The sequence below is a fragment of the Dipodomys spectabilis genome, unplaced genomic scaffold, assembly GCF_019054845.1.
Source record: "Dipodomys spectabilis isolate Male_0828 unplaced genomic scaffold, ASM1905484v1 ptg000188l, whole genome shotgun sequence".
Classification (NCBI taxonomy): domain Eukaryota; kingdom Metazoa; phylum Chordata; class Mammalia; order Rodentia; family Heteromyidae; genus Dipodomys; species Dipodomys spectabilis.
The window spans coordinates 2,577,295-2,595,531 of NW_024870865.1; the positions used below are offsets into that span (position 1 = coordinate 2,577,295).

The window sequence follows — 18,237 nt, forward strand, 5'->3', positions numbered from 1 at the left end:
CAACCTTGTGTAAATTGAGGCCTTGATAACATATATATATATATATATATATATATATATATATATATATATATATATATATTACTGTGTTCGTTACTGATTTGAGTCTGTTCACTTCCTGAGCATGTTCTGTACTAGTGCTGCATCACAGTTGCTTATGAGACAACACCTTCCATTAAGGTGCTCACAGTGCACCTCAGAATTCAGACCAGATCAAAAAAGTTAGGAATTGTCCTGTGATGATGGTACAACCAAGGTGTGTACAAAAGGTGCATTTTTTTTTCGAAAGCAAGTCCATCATCACATCACTTAAACATGGGGAAATGAGAAAGTGACAAGGAATTCTTTTAAACAAATAATTTTGAATGGATTCATGCTACAGAGCTCTTCCCATTGCACTTGTGGCAGACAGAACAGGAAGTGAACTAATCCGATTTAGTTCAGTTGTGAGATATTTGGTCTGTGTTGATGATCACTGTATTATGTAAATATTCCTTCTGAAATTGTTGACTTTTTGGTTGAATTAGCTTAGTGTTTCAGTGAGGAACTGTTAGTGTCAGATACCAACAAAATGTCCTTCTCAGTCAAAAGATAAAAGCTTCCATTGTTGTAGATAGTAATTTTATTTTGGGCCATTACTGATATACAATAGGGAGGGTTCAGTGAGAGAGAACAATAGTGAGAGGCATGAAGAGAAGACAGCTGGAACCAAATCAGAAATAATTGGGGCTGGGTACTGGTGTCTCACGCCTGTAATCCTAGGTACTCAGGAGGCTGAGATCTTAGGATTGTGGTTCATTGTGGTTCAAAGCCAGCCTACACAGGAAAGTCTGAGACTCTTATCACCAATAAACTTCTCAGAAAAAGCTAGAACTGTCACTCTGTCTCAAGTGATAGCATGCTAACCTTGAGCACAAAGAGGCCCTGGGACAGTGCCCAGGCCAGAGTTCAAGCCCCAGGACTGAAGATAAAGAAAGAAAGAATTGGGATTTTTCGCCAGCTCAGTGAACCCTACTGTGTCATACTTGGAGTCACTTAGGGTTCTTTACAAAATATTGTTGCCATTGTGTAAGGTGGCCCATGATAATCACCCAAGCACTCAGGAGGCTAAAGTAGGAGGATCCCTAGAAACTCAAAAAAGCCAACAACAATTAGGGTAAAAGTTAAAATGCTATCACCTGGCTCCCAGCCCCACGCACTGTGATTTAAATCATAGGGGGCACAGCATGGCACCAGGATTTTCTAGGCTTCCCCTATGATCCTGATGTGCAACGAAGTCTGTGATGCTCTGCCCTGGACAGTAAGCACTTGAACTTCTGTCTAGCTCCCTAAGCCTCACAGAGGCTGGACTTGCAGGTGTGCACCATCACAAACAATAGTTTAAAAAGTATTAGTTATTTTCATCAGTGCTGAACATCCATCCAAAGCTTCCTTAGCTATTTAGCAACCTAGTTGTGGCTAAACCAGACAAAAAGTAGAGTCCATACTCAGTATTGTTTAGTTTGTTTTCTTTTTCTTTTTTTTTTTTTTTGTCAGCTGTGGAACTTCGACCCAGGGTCTCGGTACTGTCCCTGAGCCTCTTTTTGTTTAAGGGTAATGCTTTACCACTTGAGCCATAGCACCATTTCTTCAGTATTGTTTGATTGAATTCCAGGAAACTGCTTACCTCTAAAAAAAAGTGCTCATCATAATTCTCTAAGAAGAGAATGATTGGAACACTGAAGAACACTTGGAATTTTCACATATACCACATAGCTTGAAACCGTCATGCTTTTAAAAAAAGATTCTGAGTTGATAGCTTGCTTTTTTTTTTTTTTTTTGGTACAAAGAAGTTAGAATTACACATGTTATGAATTCAGTGCTTCTTGTCAATGTTAACACTTCTATCATTCTCCTTTTTCCCCCCTCCCATCCCTATACTCAAGTTAATTATTACATAATCATTATATAATATACAATGAATATAATGATATTTGCTCATGCCCTTCCTTTGTGTGCCCAGCCTATTACCCTTTCCCCCCAAACATGTTGCTGCTTCCTGTTTTATTCTAGTTGTTTTTGTCTTTTTGCTTTTTTTTTAAAAAAAAATATTTACTTATTTATTTATTTATATTGATTTTTTGGGGGGGGCCGGCCGAGGGGCCTGAACTCCGGGCCTGGGCGCTGTCCCTCAGCTCTTCAGCTCAAGGCTAGCGCTCTACCACTTGAGCCACAGCGCCACTTCTGGCTTCTTTCTTTTTGCTTATGTGGTACTGAGGAATCGAACCCAGGGCCTCATGCATGCAAGGCAAGCGCTCTACCACTGAGCCACCTTCCCTGTCCTTTTTTTTTTTTTTTTAATAAAAATAAAGTTTGCCCAGGCTGGCCTTGAATTCAAGTACTTCTTTTTTGGCCTTCTAAATGCTAGAGTTTAAGGCATGTCCACCCTTGCCCAGCTTGATCACTATTTAAATCCTAAGTGCATTTATTTCTTCAAATCTATTTATAGAATATGTCTGGAAAGTTAGCAAAAATATCAACAGAAGTTATGTATGAGAATAAAGTGTGTAGTTTGTAGTTTTGGTTATATTTTTGCTTTATTGGGTGTTGTTTTTGCTGTTGTTTGTTTGTTTGTTGAGATAGAGACTAACTGTAGCTCAGGCTGGCCAATGCTGGGAATGCCATGCATATAAAATGCTTATGAAGTCAAAAAGTTCTAAGTCTGATAGCATCATAGAGTGAATGTACATGTTTGAGAGTAGCAGTTAAAGTTGTCCTTTGCTGCTACACAGGATAGCACTTTGAGAAGCAATATATTGATCTAATTCTTTCTTATATTATTTTTAGGCATTAGGTGAACTCTGTGAAACTAAGTTTGGAAAGACACACCCTGTGTGTAATTTGGTAAGTTTCTACTTGATATGTTCACACATTGTCAATGAACCTGTAAAAATACAGAATAATAGCAACTAAAACCTCTCTTAAGGGGTGGGAAGGTGGCTCAGTGGTAGAGCGCTTGCCTTGCATGCCTGAGGCCCTGGGTTCAATTCCTCAGCACCACAGAAGCAAAAAGAAAAAAGCCGGAAGTAGCACTGTGGCTCAAGTGGTAGAGCGCTAGCCTTGAGCTGAAGAGCTGAGGGACAGTGCCCAGGCCCAGAGTTCAGGTCCCACGACCAGACCCCCAAAAAATAACCTCTCTTAAAGGCATTTGGGTGTAAGTAGAGGTAAATACATCAGAGGCTCTCACCAACTGCTATTATATATGACATTTCTTGGAATGAAGTGTTTTACTACTATTATTTTAGGGAGAATAAGTATTTTCTAGAGCATAACAGGTACTATGGGGAGATGTATTTGAATCCTTTGGTAATATCAGAATGGTTTTTTTTTTTTTTTTTTAATGCCATCTAAGTCTATCTTGAAACATAAATGTGAAAATGTAGAGTTGGAGGATTTCCCTCCATTGAGGTGGGTAACTTCCACCAGGGCTCCTGACACCTTTGTGCCTTGTATTTGAGATGTTCAGGATCAACCGTTGTGCTGGTGATCAGAACCAGATGTGGAGAACATCACCCACTGCCTCTTCCCTGCTTCCTGCTCAGCAGCATGACCAGTCTTTTCCTTGTGTCTAGGTTGCCTCTTTGCCCTTGTGGTTGCCGAAGTCCTTAAGCCCTGGCTCCGGGAGGGAGCTGCAGAGACTGTCTTACCTGGGGGCCTTCTTTAGCTTCTCAGTCTTTGCAGAAGATGATGTAAGTCCAGTGGCTACTCAGATTTGCCGCTCTTTGTTCAGTCTCCTTCCCGCCCTGGGCTCATTCAGTGTTTTCTTTCTCTTTCCAGGCTAAAGTGGTAGAAAAATATTTCTCAGGTCCTGCCATTACCCTGGAAAACACCCGTGTGGTCAGCCAATCACTACAGCATTACTTGGAGTTGGGAAGGGTAGGTGTTTGGAAGAAGAATGAATGGATGAAAGATGAGTTGTTAGTACAGAACTTCCTACTTATTTTGTAGACAGGTTGTTGTCAATGCCCAAATGCTAATAAAAAGCCCCTAGAGCCAGGCACTGGTGGCTCACATCTATAATCCTAGCTACTCATGATTCAAAGCCAGCCCAGCCAGGGAAGTCCATGAGAGTCTTTATCTCTAATTAACCTCCAGAAAACAGAAAGTAGAGCTGTGGCTCAAAGTGGTAGAGCACTAGCATTGAGCAGAAAATCTCAGGGACAGCACCCAAGTCCTATGACCAACAACAACAAAAGTCCCTTAGATATTTTTAAAGAAGATATGCACTAGCTAAGTTAACAGGCCTCACAAGTATAAGGCCTTGAGTTCAAGTACTGGCAAAAGACAAAAACAAAAAAACCATAAGCTATGTATAAGTGATTTGCCTTTTTCTGATTTGCTTGTGTTGGGAATTAACCACAGGACCCTGTGCATGTTAATCAAAGGAGCTCCATCCCCAGCTCTCCATGTCTTGGGTAATAGCTACACCCATGCTGTGGTTCCTCTGTTAGCAGTGGCCACATTACCTCTGTAGCCTGCCCTTAGTCATTAAGTTTCTAGGTTGAGTGAGAGGTATTAGTTTGTACAAATCCTTTGCTGACCTACTTACCCATGTAGACTAATCTAACTTGTCTCCAATTCCAAAACATAAAAGTAAAGACTTACAGTTTTGGGTAACCAAATTCATTTTACTTTGCCCAAGGCAAAGTTTTGAGAAGTTTCATTAAAACCATAACTACTCACCTCCATGCCACACACTGCCTTTCTGCTATTGTCTCATCTTGGGTGCATGCATATGTGTCTTCATGTATACACTTCATGTGGTTAAGCTGTCCTGAAGTGAGGAAAAGTGGGAGAAGAGAGAATGTAGGAACTGGGCCACAGTCTTACGGAGTTTAATTTGTTTGTCTTCTTTTAAAAAATAATCTAGCAAGAGCTTTTCAAGATTCTGCATAGCGTTCTGTTGAATGGTGAAACCCGTGAAGCTGCCCTGGGTTACATGGCAGCTGTCGTCAATGCCAATATAAAGAAAGCACAGATGCAGGTAAGGTTTCTGAGACACTTTTGCTTTCACTTGCTCCCTAAATCCCTTCTACCATGACTTGCTCATGGTGGAATGCCGGATAGGAGGTACAGTTGTGATTTTTGATCAGGTACTGGGGAAGGCTTTTTTGAAGTGGTGACATCTGAATTGAGCCCTGACTGATGGGAAAGAGCCAACCATTGTAAAATTAGGAGGAAAAAAGCCTTCTAGATGACTATAAGGCACCAAGGTGGAAATGAGCTGCTTTGGTGCAACCCCTGTACACAATGGGCTTTTTGTGGCTGGGAAGGTGCAGTCATGGAGTTGGGATTGGGCTTATATATAAGGACTGTAAGGAGAATCTATGAGTGCAAAATGAAGTCTGGAGCAGACTCAAGGAGGCCAGTTACTAGGTCATAAGTACAGTAGTTTTGGTAATAAAGGCTGAGAATGGGGCTATGTGGTCTGAGTGGACAGGTCAAAGGGAGGGGCACCCTTCTTACATTTTCGTGGGGCCTGAACTCGGCCTGGATGCTGTCCTTCAGCTCTTCAACTCAAGGCTAGCGCTCTACCACTTGAGCCATAGCACCACTTCTGGCTTTTTCTGCTTATGTGGTGCTGAGGAATCGAACCCAGGGCTTCATGCAAGCACTACCACTGAGCCACCTTCCCAGCCCCCTTTCCTACTTTATTAATAAACTAGTATATGCTCTGTACATCACCTTTATAATAACAATTTAAAAGTAAAAATTGAAAATATTGAACAGGGCTGGGAAGGTGGCTCAGTGGTAGAGCGCTTGCCTTGTATGCCTGAGGCCCTGGGTTCGATTCCTCAGCACCACATAAGCAAAAAGAAAAAAGCCGGAAGTGGCGCTGTGGCTCAAATGGTAGAGTGCTAGCCTTGAGCTGAAGAGCTGAGGGACAGTGCCCAGGCCCAGAGTTCAGGCCTCACAACCAGACCTCCCCCCCCCCCCCAAAAAAAAATAAAAAATATTGAACAATAAATGATGTGACTCAGAAGCAGAAAAAAAAATGGTAGTCTTATCATTTCTAAAACTGAGACCTGGGTTCTGTGCCTTGGTTTTCCCATCTACTTACTGAGTGGAGATGATAGTGATACCTGCCCTGTAGGTGAAGCACCTGTAAAGCTGTTAGACCAGTACTGGGTGCCCAGCAACCACTTAGGTGGTGTTGGTCATCTTGTAATTGTTCTGTTATTAATGCTACCAGCTAGAGAAATTGGATTACTTGGTAACAAGTAGAATTATTTGTTCTGGTGGTTTTCATGGGAAATAAAAAGGACAACATTTAGTGTGCTTCTACGTACTAATCTTGAGGCTTTGAGGTTAATTGCTTACATCCTCTGACATTTGTTTCCTACCCTGTAAAGTATGATGTAGCATTTGACCATTGGGGTCATCGTGAAGCATGGGTCATGTTCCTCAGTTGACAGTGACTACATGTGCTCTTATTGGCTTTAGGATACTGTGGTGTTTGTTCCAAAATTTGTGTTCAGATTGGTATTTCAAGTAACTTTTTTTTCATACTTCACAGACAGATGATAGATTGGTATCTACAGATGGATTTATGCTCAATTTCCTTTGGGTACTACAGCAGCTAAGTACAAAAATCAAGTTAGAAACAGTTGATCCCACATATATATTCCACCCAAGATGTCGGATTACACTCCCCAATGATGAGACGCGAGTGAATGCAACAATGGAGGATGTGAACGACTGGCTGAGTGAACTTTGTGAGTAGCATGTTCATTGCTGGGTCATGAGCTCTACCAGCCTTTTACCTGGATGCATTTGTGACATACGTTCACACTAAATACTTATACAAGCTGGATGCAGGTGCTCACACCTGTAATCCTAGCTACACAGGAGGCTGAGATCTGAGGGTCGTGTTTCAAAACCAGCCCAGGCAAAGAAAGTCCATGAGACTCCTTATCTCCAATTAACCACCAGAAAACCAGAAGTGGCGTTGTGGCTCAAGTGGTAGAGCCCCACTAGCCTTGAGCTGAAGAGCTCAGGGACAGCACCTAGGCCCAGAGTTGAAAACCCACAACCAACTAAATAAATAAATAAATACTTATACAGTGAAAAAGTCCTTACTTTTTTAGGCCAAAACAGATACATAGAACATGTGAATGGGAATGTATTATTTTGAGTTATAAAAAAAAATTTAAATGATAGCAACTCTGTTATTACATAGATTGATTTTAGAATTATCTGCTGGTTGCTAGTGGCTCATGTCTGTAATCCTAACTGCTTAGAAGATTAGGCCTAGAGGATCAAGCTTTGAAGCCAGTCCAGATAGAAAAGTTCTTGAGACAGTATTTCTAATGAACTGGCAAAATACTGGACTGGAGATATGACTGAAGTGGTAGAGCACTATAGCAAGAAAGCTGAGCAAGAGCATGAGATCCTGATCTCAAGCCCCAGCACTGGCAACAAGAAAAAAAAATCCCATTAGATACTTCATGATGAATGAATATGTTTGGAAAATATGAGTATTTTGAAGGTATGATAATATTAATCTTCTCTATTGGTAACATAGCATATATTGTTTAATAATAGACATCAAAATCCACTCTACTACTTGAGACACAGCACCACTTCTGGCTTTTTCTGTTTATGTGGTACTGAGGAATAGAACCCAGGGCTTCATGCATGCTAGACAAGCACTGTACCACTAAGCCACATTCTCAGCCCATACACATGCTATTTTTAATGGAGAAAAATTAGAAACTACAAACATGCAGGGGAATATATTAATGTAACCTAGTACTACTTTGAGATTTTTTGGGGGGGGGCGGGGGGGGGGCAGTCATGGGGCCTGAAGTCTGGGCCACTGTCCCTGAGCTCTTCAGCTCAAGGCTAGCACTCTACCACAGCACTACTTCCAGCTTTTTTCTTTTTGCTTATGAGGTGCTGAGGAATCGAACCCAGGGCCTCATGCATGCAAGGCAAGCGTTCTACCACTGAGCCACCTTCCCAGCCCCTACTTTGAGATTTATGTACTGAAATGCTAGTGTATTTGAGATATTTGTATACTGAAAATTGAGAATGATTTTATAAAGTACACCAGAAAAATGTACCATAAAAGTCTGTTAGTAGAAATCTATGTAAACATTTAAATCGAATACCTGCTAATTGATGAAAATATGCTTAAACTTTTGGAAAATTCAAGAGTAATTTTCCAAACTGAATATTTGCATTGACTTATACTTAGAATAGATTTGATTTAGGGAATCTTGTTATTTTTCCTAGATGGAGACCAGCCTCCATTTTCTGAGCCAAAATTCCCCACAGAATGCTTCTTTCTCACCCTACATGCCCACCACCTCTCTATTCTGCCCAGTTGTCGTCGCTACATCCGCAGACTCCGCGCCATCCGGGAGCTGAATAGGTATGTGCCTTGTTGCCATGTCCTGGCATTGCCTACTTCTTGTTCTAAGGGAGCAGTTCCATTGTGTGCAGAGGATTTGAATGTGGGGTTTGTATGTTACAGTGTATTATCTGCCTCCTCTGCCATGTCTATATTCCTAAGTGTCCTCAAGTCTTCGCTGGTTAAAGTGATTCAAACCTTGATTCCTGGGAGTTCTGGATCCTAGGTGAGACTGTTCCAACTTCCAACTTCCCATGTCCTTCCACTAGACATGGTTTTCACATGAGCCATTTCCGAGATTCTCCAGGTTTCTAGACTTCCCCCTACCTGCTTACACTTGAAAACAGTAACCTTGTTTTCTCCTGTAATCAAAACAGTTCATTCCTTCCAACATGTATATCCCCTTTTGGTCTGTTTGCTGCGGCAGGAGTCCAAATGGCTATATAGCAGCCTCTGTTCTTATGCTTTAGCACTACTGTTCTATACCAATCCAGGTGTTTCTTTCCGAATACCGAATACCAGCATTATGGGAATATAGAAGCGTCTGTACATGTTTAACCTTACACCTACCCACCTAAAAAGTACTTATCCTAGCATTTACTTTATAGATTCTTCAAGATTCTTTTTTTTTTTTTTTTTTTTTTGGGTCCGGTCATGGGGCCTGAACTCTGGGCCTGGGCGCTGTCCCTCAGCTCGTCAGCTCAAGGCTAGCTCTCTACCACTTGAGCCACAGCGCCACTTCCGGCTTTTTTCTTTTTTGCTTCTGTGGTGCTGAGGAATCGAACCCAGGGCCTCATGCATGCAAGACAAGCACTCTACCACTGAGTCAACTTCCCAGCCCTCTTTAAGATTCTTCTACACATAATCATGTAAATAGTGGCAGTACTTTGCTTTATGATTTAGTACACTGACTATACATTTTTAATTAAAATATACATTAGATCATCTTTGTTCTCAGGAAATAAGTTTCAAGACCCTCAGTAGATACATTAAACCTTGGACACTGTCAAACTTTATATGTATTATATGTTTTCTTAGAAATATATTTCTAAAGCCAGTGCTGGTGGCTCATACCTGTAATCCTAGCTACTCAAGAAGCTGAGATCTGAGGATCACAATTGAAAGCCAGTCTAGGCAAGAAAGTCCCTGAGATTCTATCTCCAGTTAACCACCTCAAAACCTTAAGTGGAGTTGTGGCTCAAAGTGGTAGAGCGCTAGCCTTGAGCAGAAGAGCTCAGGGACAGCACCCAGGCCTAGACTTAAAGCCCTACAGCCAACAACAACAAAATATGACCAGTCTGTCTGTCTGTCTTTCTATATTTGTCTTACTTCGAGTTTTATTATGCTGTACTAACTGAGCATGGCTGAATACATGGAAAATGGAGCACTGAATAATGGGGGAATGACTTGTAACCTTCTTGAGATTTGTCATATCCAGTTTATAGGGGAGGGAAACCTTTTCAGATCAAAGGAATTCATATCTACTCAGGACAATAGATCTTTTTTTCCCCGTGTATTCTCTTAGTGTTGCTGAATTGTATCAGCTGGTTTTCTGATATTAATCTAATTTTTCATTCCTGGAATAAAGTGAATTTTCATAGTATTTTTGTATCTCATTGGATATTTGGTTTGCTAATAGTTTTAGGATTTTTTATTCTGCTCAAAAGAAAGATTGACTTAAAAATTTCACTTCTTGTTTGGTGCTTCTCAGATTTTGCTATCAGGTTTCTGCCCACCTTGTAAAATGAACAGGGAATATTCACATTTCTAATGTATACTATAAGAGGTTTTGTATATGAATTATGTTACTGCTTCCTTAAATGTAACAATTTTGCAATGAAGCTGTCCGGCCTTAACAGTTTACAATGTGAAAATTTTAATCATAGATTAAGTGCTAGGTCATCATTTCAATTTTTATACCAGTTTTTCCAGATGTGGGGTTTCCAAACACTGTTACAAAGTCATTTCTGGTGTTCTTTTTAATGTCTGTAGAGTCTGTGTGTGTTTTGTGCTGGTACTGGGGCATGAACTCCAATCCTGTCTAGCCTCTCCCTCACTAAGTTTTTCCTGCTCTTGGTTGGTGCTCTACCTCCTGAACCACACCTATAGTTTTATATTTTGCTTATTGGAGATAAGCATCTCATGGGTTTGCGTGGACTTCTGCCTTGGTTTAATTGTCTTTTTTTGTTAGTGCTTTTATTTTCTCTTGAGATGCATGCTTCTATTTTTTTCCACCTTGCTTGCATTTAAGACTCTTTTCCTGGGCTGGGAAGTTGGCTCAGTGGTAGAGCGCTTGCCTTGCATGCCTGAGGTCCTAGGTTCAATTCCTCAGCACCACATAAGCAAAAAGAAAAAAGCCAAAAGTGGTACTGTGGCTCAAGTGGTAGAGCACTAGCCTTGAGCTGAAGAGCTGAGGGACAGTGCCCAGGCCCAGAGTTCAGGCCCCACGACCGGACCCCTCCCCCCCCCCCCCAAAAAAAAGACTTTTCCTGTGAGCCTAGTTTTGACTACATTCTACATTATTAGTATGACAGGCCTTGTTTAGTTCAAAATATTTCACAATTTTTATTTTTTATTTGGCCATTTATAGATGTATTGTTTAAATTGCAGCTTCTTCATGGTTGGCCATCATTTGTTATTGATTTCTAGCTAAGTTCTCTTGATGTCTGAGTTACTTAAATCTTTAGAAATTTATTGAGAAATGATTTAGAGCCTAAAGACACTCCAAAACAATGCTTTCTTGTTGGTATATATCACTCAGGCCAAGTGTATTGATCTTTTAAGTTTGTCTTACCCCTGCTAATGTCATTAGATTTTTTTTTTCCAATTCTGGTGCTTGAACTCAAGGCCTGAGCACTCACTATTCCTGAGCTTCTTTTGTTTAAGGCTAGCACTCTACCACTTGAACCACAGTGTCACTTCTGGCTTTTTTTGGTACTGAGGAATTGAACCCAGGACTTCATGAAGCCTGCTAGGCATAACTCTACCACTAAACCACCTTCCCAGCCCTCTCATTAGATTTTGAGAGAGGCTTGTGCAGCTTTCAGACTCTGATTTCAGGTTTATCTGTTTTTCCATCTCAGCAAGGCCATCCTGACACCATACCAGTCCCACTGACTCTGGTGGGCCCATTTCAATGGTAGCAGATGTTACTTACTAGCAGCACTCTTGTGATCTTCTGAGATATTGATGTGCCTCTCAGCAGTGTACTTGTCAGTGCTGTGATAAAAGTGTCATAGGACACAATTGGGTGCATTGTGTTAGGAAGAAGATTTCTGAGCAAGTCATATATGGTAAATGTACATTAATATTCCAATTCCCTCTTCTAATTAGAGGAAGACCTAGTACCTCAGATTTACACTAGGTTACTGCAGTTCCTGCTTTTACTTAGCTCATTACATGTACATTGCATGTACTTAGCTCATTGCATATACATCCCAACCACTCGGGATAATAGTGAATCCAGAATAGCTGGTAGGTCTAATCTTTTTTATTTTTATTTTTTTGTCGGTCATGGGGCTTGAACTCTGGGCCTGAGCGCTGTGTCCCTCAGCTCTTCAGCTCAAGGCAAGCGCTCTACCACTTGAGCTACAGCGCCACTTCCAGTTTTCTGGTGGTTTATTGGAGATAGGAATCTCACAGTCTTTCCTGCCTGGGCTGGCTTTGAACTGCAATCCTCAGATCTCAGCCTCCTGAGTAGCTAGGATTACAGGCGTGAGCCACCAGTGCCCGGCAAGGTCTAATCTTGACAGTGAATTTAGTCCCACATGGGTCAAGGTTAGCATTTTCCTCTCCTGCTGACCAAGCATCCTCAGAATCTATTCCCACACAATCCACATAGATTCAGGTATAGGTAGAACACTAACATTCCAGAGGCCTTCACATTCTAGTGCATAGTATAGGACTTTGTAGATCATGATTAAGAATCTTGGGGGGGGGGCGGCTGGGAAGGTGGCTGAGTGGTAGAGCGCTTGCCTTGCATGCCTGAGGCCCTGGGTTCGATTCCTCAGCATCACATAAGCAAAAAGAAAAAAGCCAGAAGTGGCTTTTTGGCTCAAGTGGTAGAGCGCTCGCCTTGAGCCTTGAACTGAAGAGAGCAGGGACAGCGCCCAAGCCCAGAGTTCAAGCCCTGAGACCAACAATAAAATAAAATAAATTATTTTAAAAAAAGAATCTTGAGATAGGGAGATCCTGGATGATCTAGGTGGGTCCCATGGTATCACAAGGTCTTTGTAAGGAGGCGGGGAGGTCAGAGGGAAGGGATGTGATGATGGAAGCAGAGGAGGAATTATTGTGGCTTGGGGGGGTCACAACTGCTAAGCAATGCGGTTGATCTTGGAGGCTGGTATGGGAAAGGGAATGTGTTCTTCCCTACAGTCTCCAGAAGTATCAGCATCTGCTGACTCATTTTAGACTTCTTACCACCAGTAATTGTGGTGCTTCTTGTGCTAATTTGTTATTTAAACAACGCTAGAAAACTAATAAAACTTATTAGCAGATTTTGCCATAATTTTGAGAATTGATTTTGTAATTTCTCCTTGGCTCAGGTCTTGATCTGACTCTAGTTGTGGTTTGAGGCAGTGAAAGGTGATGGGGGCAGTCCTCTTAGGGAGTTGTGGTGGGAACTTCCTCTGCCAGCAAGAAAGGTTCAGAAGATTTAGTGATTTCGGAACAAGGAGTTACCACATTCTGCCATACTCTTCCATTTGTACTCCTGAGATTCTAGCCTTTGCCCTGATTTTCAAGTAGGAGGTCTAGGAAGGGTATGAATTTAGTCTGTGTTGTACTTTGGTAAGCTATAAAAACAGACGGCTTTTTAGAAACTTCCTGGTTCTGTGACTTTTTCTTGAGGTGAGAATTAGCCTCAAACCCATCGTTTTCTTTTTGTTCATTCTCCAGCATAAATTAAAAGTAGCCACTCTAAACCAAGCGCTGGTGGCTGGTGCCTGTAATCCTAGCTACTCTGGAAGCTGAGATCTGAGGATAAAGGTTTGAAGCCGCCAGGACAGAAAAGTTCATCAGACTTACCTCCAATTAATCACAAAAAATAACTGTGAGCTACTTCTTGGCCACAAAAAAAAGTAGCCACTCCATCTCAGAACCTTGGGCTACCAGTGTTCATTCTCAAATAATAATTAGATCTTTATCATTTTTAGGTAGCCTTGTTAAAAACTGACCCCAGAATACCATTCTGCTTGAGATCCTCCTTAGCAAGCTCACATGGTGTCAGTGGTTATGTGCATCATTGTGTATATTTCCTATGCCCACAGCCATAGGGACTTCAAAAAGCACACATACAGTTCTAGAGTCAAAAGTCCTAAAATTCAGTTTAGGCTACCCTGTGGAGAGAGTGGTTCCTGCCTCGCCCAGTTTTCAGAAGCCTCCTACTTTACTTTTTCCTTTCCTTTTTGCCAGTCCTGGGGCTTGAACTAAGGGCCTGGACACTGTCCCAGAGCTTCTTTGAGCTCAAGGCTAACGCTCCACCACTTAAGCCAAAGTACCACTTCTGGCTTTTTCTGAGTAGTTTATTGGAGATAAGAGTCTCATGGACTTTTCTGTCCAGGCTGGCTTCAAACCATGATCCTCATATCTCAGCCTCCTGAGTAGCTTGGATTACAGGTGTGAGCCAACAGCATCCGGCTAAGCCTCCTACTTTCCTTGACTTATGAAGACCTTGTCCTATTTCCAAATTCATCCATAAAGATGTCCAGATCTCTTCTCAGACTACCACTAACATTGTTACATTCCCCTCACTCTTACTCCCTCCTCTTAACAAGGACCCTTGTTATGACATTGTGCCCTAAAATAATCCAGGATAACCTCCCTGTATAATGGTTTATCACCCTCTAATCTGGGGTATGGCATCTTGAAAGAGCCATTATTCTGTCCACTATATTTCTATTTGATTTTGGTACCAATGAATTCACTTTATCTGGGATAAACAAAAAGATTTGTCATGGGAGTACTGTTGAGTTTATTGAATCATTGGAGTAGCTGGAAAAGATTCTCAGAGATGTTCTTTGAGCCAGCCTGACAAGGAAGCTGTTTCAGGGTTTAGTGGAGCTTCTTCTGTAGCCTCAGCTAATGCCCTCTGCCACCTGCTCTACAAGAATCCTGACATTCAAGCTTTGAAAGCTGATAAATAGCTTTAGCAAAATAGCAAGTCACAAAATCAACCCACAAAAATCAGTATACCAGGGCTGGGACTGTGGCTCAGTGTTGGAGTGCTTGCCTAGCATGCATGAAGCCTGGGTTTGATTCCTTAGTACCAGATAAACAGAAAAAGCTGGAAATGGTGCTCTGGCTCCAGTGGTAGAGTGTTAGCCTTGAGCAAAAGAAGCTCAAGGACAGAGGCCATGCCCTGAATTCAAGCCCCAGGACTGGCAAAAAAAAAGTTTTTTTTTTAAATCACTATACCAACAATGTGTATAAAGCACCAGAAGGAAGTCAAGAAAACAATTCCACTTGCAATATCCTCGAAAGAAAGAAAAGAAAGAAAGAAAGAAACAAACAAACCCAAAAAAGGAAGCAAAAGACTTCTATAATGAAAACTATAAAAATCAGAAAGAAGAAATTGAAAGTGACATCATGAACTGGAAAGACCTCCCATGTTCTTGAATAATAATGACCATATTACCAAACGTGATCTATGCAATTTAATGCAATCTCCATTATTATAATCCCAATGACCTTCACTGAGATAAACAACCCAAAAATTAATATGCAACAACAAAAGACCTTGAATAGCCAAAGTAATTTTAGGCAAAGGAAGCAATACTGGCAGTATCACAATTTCAGACCTCAAGCTCTACTATAGAGCTACAATAACAACAATTCGGTACTGGCACAAAAATGGGCCCAAAGATCAATGGTAGAATCCTGATAATAGTTGTTCTGCCTTCAGTTAGAGGCCTTCTCTTTGTCTAGTTCTGCAGAAATACTGACAACAGAAAAAAGTCTGAAAAGTGTGTGATAATAGACAGTACTGTCTACACAGTGTCATGAGACAAAATGAACTCATCTTTAATGAAGCATACTAGGTGATGCAAGAAGTTATTCCCTCCCTGATATTGAGATTCAATTGGGCGGGGCTGGGAAGGTGGCTCAGTGGTAGAGCGCTTGCCTTGCATGCATGAGGCCCTGGGTTCGATTCCCCAGCAACACATAAGCAAAAAGAAAAAAGCCGGAAGTGGGGCTGCGTCTTAAGTGGTAGAGCGCTAGACTTGAGCTGAAGAGCTGAGGGACACCGTCCAGGCCCAGAGTTCAGACCCCCCCAAAAAAAAAAAAAGAGATTCAATTGGGTACCTGAAAGAACTGAAGGAGAAAAATGTAAAGATAATCTCAGGGAAGGGCATTCCATGCAGAGGGATCAGCAGTTATAAAGAAGATCTTTAGCTAGGCAGTGCTGGCTCATGCTTGTTATTCTAGCTACTTGGGCAGGTTGAGATCTGGGGATCTTGGTTTGAAGTCAGCCTGGGCAGAAAAGTTCATAAGACTTACTTCCAGTTAAGCACCAAGAAAGTTGAAAGTGGAGCTATGGCTCAAATAGTAGAACTCAAGCAAAAAAGCTCAGGCAGCACCCAGGCCCTGATTTCAAGTCCCATGGCCAACTTAAACAAAAAAAGAAAGAACTTGCTGGTGCCAGTGGCTCATGCTTGTAATCCTATCTGCTCAGGAGGCTGAGATCTGAGGATTTTTTTGTAGTTCAAAACCAGCCCCTGGGAAAGTCTGTAAGTCTGTATTTCTATTCATCTCCAGTTAACCACCAGAAAACTGGATGTGGTGCTGTGGCTCAAAGTGGTAGAGAGCTCACCTTGAGCAAAAAGAGCTCACGAACAGACACCACCCAAGCCCCATGTTAAAGTCCCACTGCTGACAAAGTCAAAAATAGAGCTGTGGCTCAAGTGGTAGAGTGCTAACCTTGAGGAAAAAGAAGCTCATTGACAATTCGCAGGCCCCGAGTTTGAGCTCCAGAGCCAGCAGTACATTAAAAAAGAAAAAGAAAAAAAGAAAAGAAGGAAGAAATTGGACTGATTTGTTCCAATCCCTTGGAGAGGCCTGCTGGGAACAGGACTTCTAAAAGGCAAAATGTCTGGAAGGCTATGGTGCAAGGCCATTTTTGCTGGCTATAAGCGGGGTTTCCGGAACCAAAGGGAGCACACGGCTCTCCATAAAATTGAAGGCATTTATGCCTGAGGTGATACCAATTTCTACTTGGGCAAGAGATGTGTTTATGTATACAAAGCAAAAAACAACACAGTGACTCCTGGCAGCAAACCTAACAAAACCAGAGTAATCTAGGGAAAGGTAACGCGTGCCCATGGAGACAGTGGCATGGTTCGCGCCAAATTCTGAAGCAACCTTCCTGCTAAGGCCATTGGACACAGAATCCGTGTGATGCTGTACCCCTCCAGAATTTAAACTAATGAAAATTAAATAAAGTAAATCTGTGCTCTTGTGAAAGAAAAGAAAAGAAGACTTCTAGTAAAATAGCCTTTAACTCTGGTAATTAAGGAGTTATTTACAGAAATTTTAGTTTTACTAAAGTTTAGTTACAAAAAGTTTTTCTCAGCTGGGTGCTGGTGGCTCATGCCTGTCATCCTAGGTATGCAGGAGGCTGAATTTTAGTTTTACTAAAGTTTAGTTACAAAAAGTTTTTCTCAGCTGGGTGCTGGTGGCTCATGCCTGTCATCCTAGGTACGCAGGAGGCTGAGATCTGAGGATCATGGTTCGAAGACAGTTTGGGCAGGAATCGGAAACGGTGCTGTGGCTCAAGTGGTAGAGCACTAACCTTGAGCTGAAGAGCCGAGGGCCAGTGCCCAGGCCCAGAGTTCAAGCACAAATTGTCCCTCTCAGAAAGCTAAGGGAAGGTGTGCTTTTTTCCAGAGAATGTTATGAATATTATAGTTCATCAGATTTAAAGTGTTAACAATTTTAAGACATATCCTTATTTTGTTTGTTTTTTGTTTGTTTTTTTTTTTTGCCAGTCATGATACCTGAACTCTGGGCATGGGCACTGTCTCTCAGCTCTTCAGCTCAAGGCTAGTGTCCCTACCACTTGAGCCACAGCACCACTTCCAGCTTTTTCTGCTTATGTGGTGCTGAAGAATTGAACCCAGGGCCTCATGCATGCAAGGCAAGCACTCCACCACTGAGCCACCTTCCCAGCCCCATATCCTTATTTTACAAACCAATAAGAAGAAAAATTTTACCAATTAAATCATAAATTGGTTTTAAGATATGCTTTTACCTTAAATGTACTTGATGTAAAAAAGAAATTTATTGAGAATCAATGAAAGGATCAAAATGAATAGATGGGATAGATCCCAGTGGTTGCCTTCATTTGACTGTTGGTCTTTGATTTCAGGACTGTAGAAGATTTGAAAAATAATGAAAGCCAGTGGAAAGATTCTCCCCTGGCAACTAGACATCGTGAAATGTTGAAACGCTGTAAAACTCAGCTGAAGGTTTGTACAGTTAATTGGAATAATTAGGGACTAGCCTTATAATAATAATAGTAATTTTCCTGCCAGAGGATGTGCCCTGAGTGAATAGTGCAGTGTTTTATTTTTTTCATTATTTTGCTTGAAGATAAAAATAGGCCATTTGTAAATCTATGTGTAATCATTTCAATTTTCACACAGAACATACACATGCATATGTAGTGATGATGTACACTCTTAGGGGCTTTCCTTAATCTCAGTTTAACATCGCCACCCCTTCCTTGCTGTGTGCAGAACACCTTCTGATCCCACCCACATACTCTAGTACTACTTCTGGCATTGTAGAAAGATCTCTCTACTTGGCCCCACACTTCAGTCTTACTTGAAAATGATCCATCT

At 41.5% G+C, this 18,237-nt stretch overlaps 1 protein-coding gene and 1 pseudogene across 2 annotated transcripts in view; both read left to right on the forward strand.

Annotated features, from left to right (window-relative positions):
* The window catches only part of Ube4b (ubiquitination factor E4B), a 118,732-nt gene that overhangs the window by 68,776 nt on the left and 31,719 nt on the right, over positions 1 to 18,237 (forward strand). For both annotated transcript variants that reach the window (XM_042695638.1, XM_042695639.1), the window contains 7 exons: positions 2,827 to 2,883; positions 3,612 to 3,728; positions 3,817 to 3,915; positions 4,910 to 5,023; positions 6,557 to 6,755; positions 8,278 to 8,416; positions 17,763 to 17,862. In XM_042695638.1, coding sequence (XP_042551572.1) covers positions 2,827 to 2,883; positions 3,612 to 3,728; positions 3,817 to 3,915; positions 4,910 to 5,023; positions 6,557 to 6,755; positions 8,278 to 8,416; positions 17,763 to 17,862 — 825 coding nt within the window. The remainder of the gene's footprint in view (positions 1 to 2,826; positions 2,884 to 3,611; positions 3,729 to 3,816; positions 3,916 to 4,909; positions 5,024 to 6,556; positions 6,756 to 8,277; positions 8,417 to 17,762; positions 17,863 to 18,237) is intronic.
* LOC122121416 lies at positions 16,484 to 16,849 on the forward strand (annotated as a pseudogene).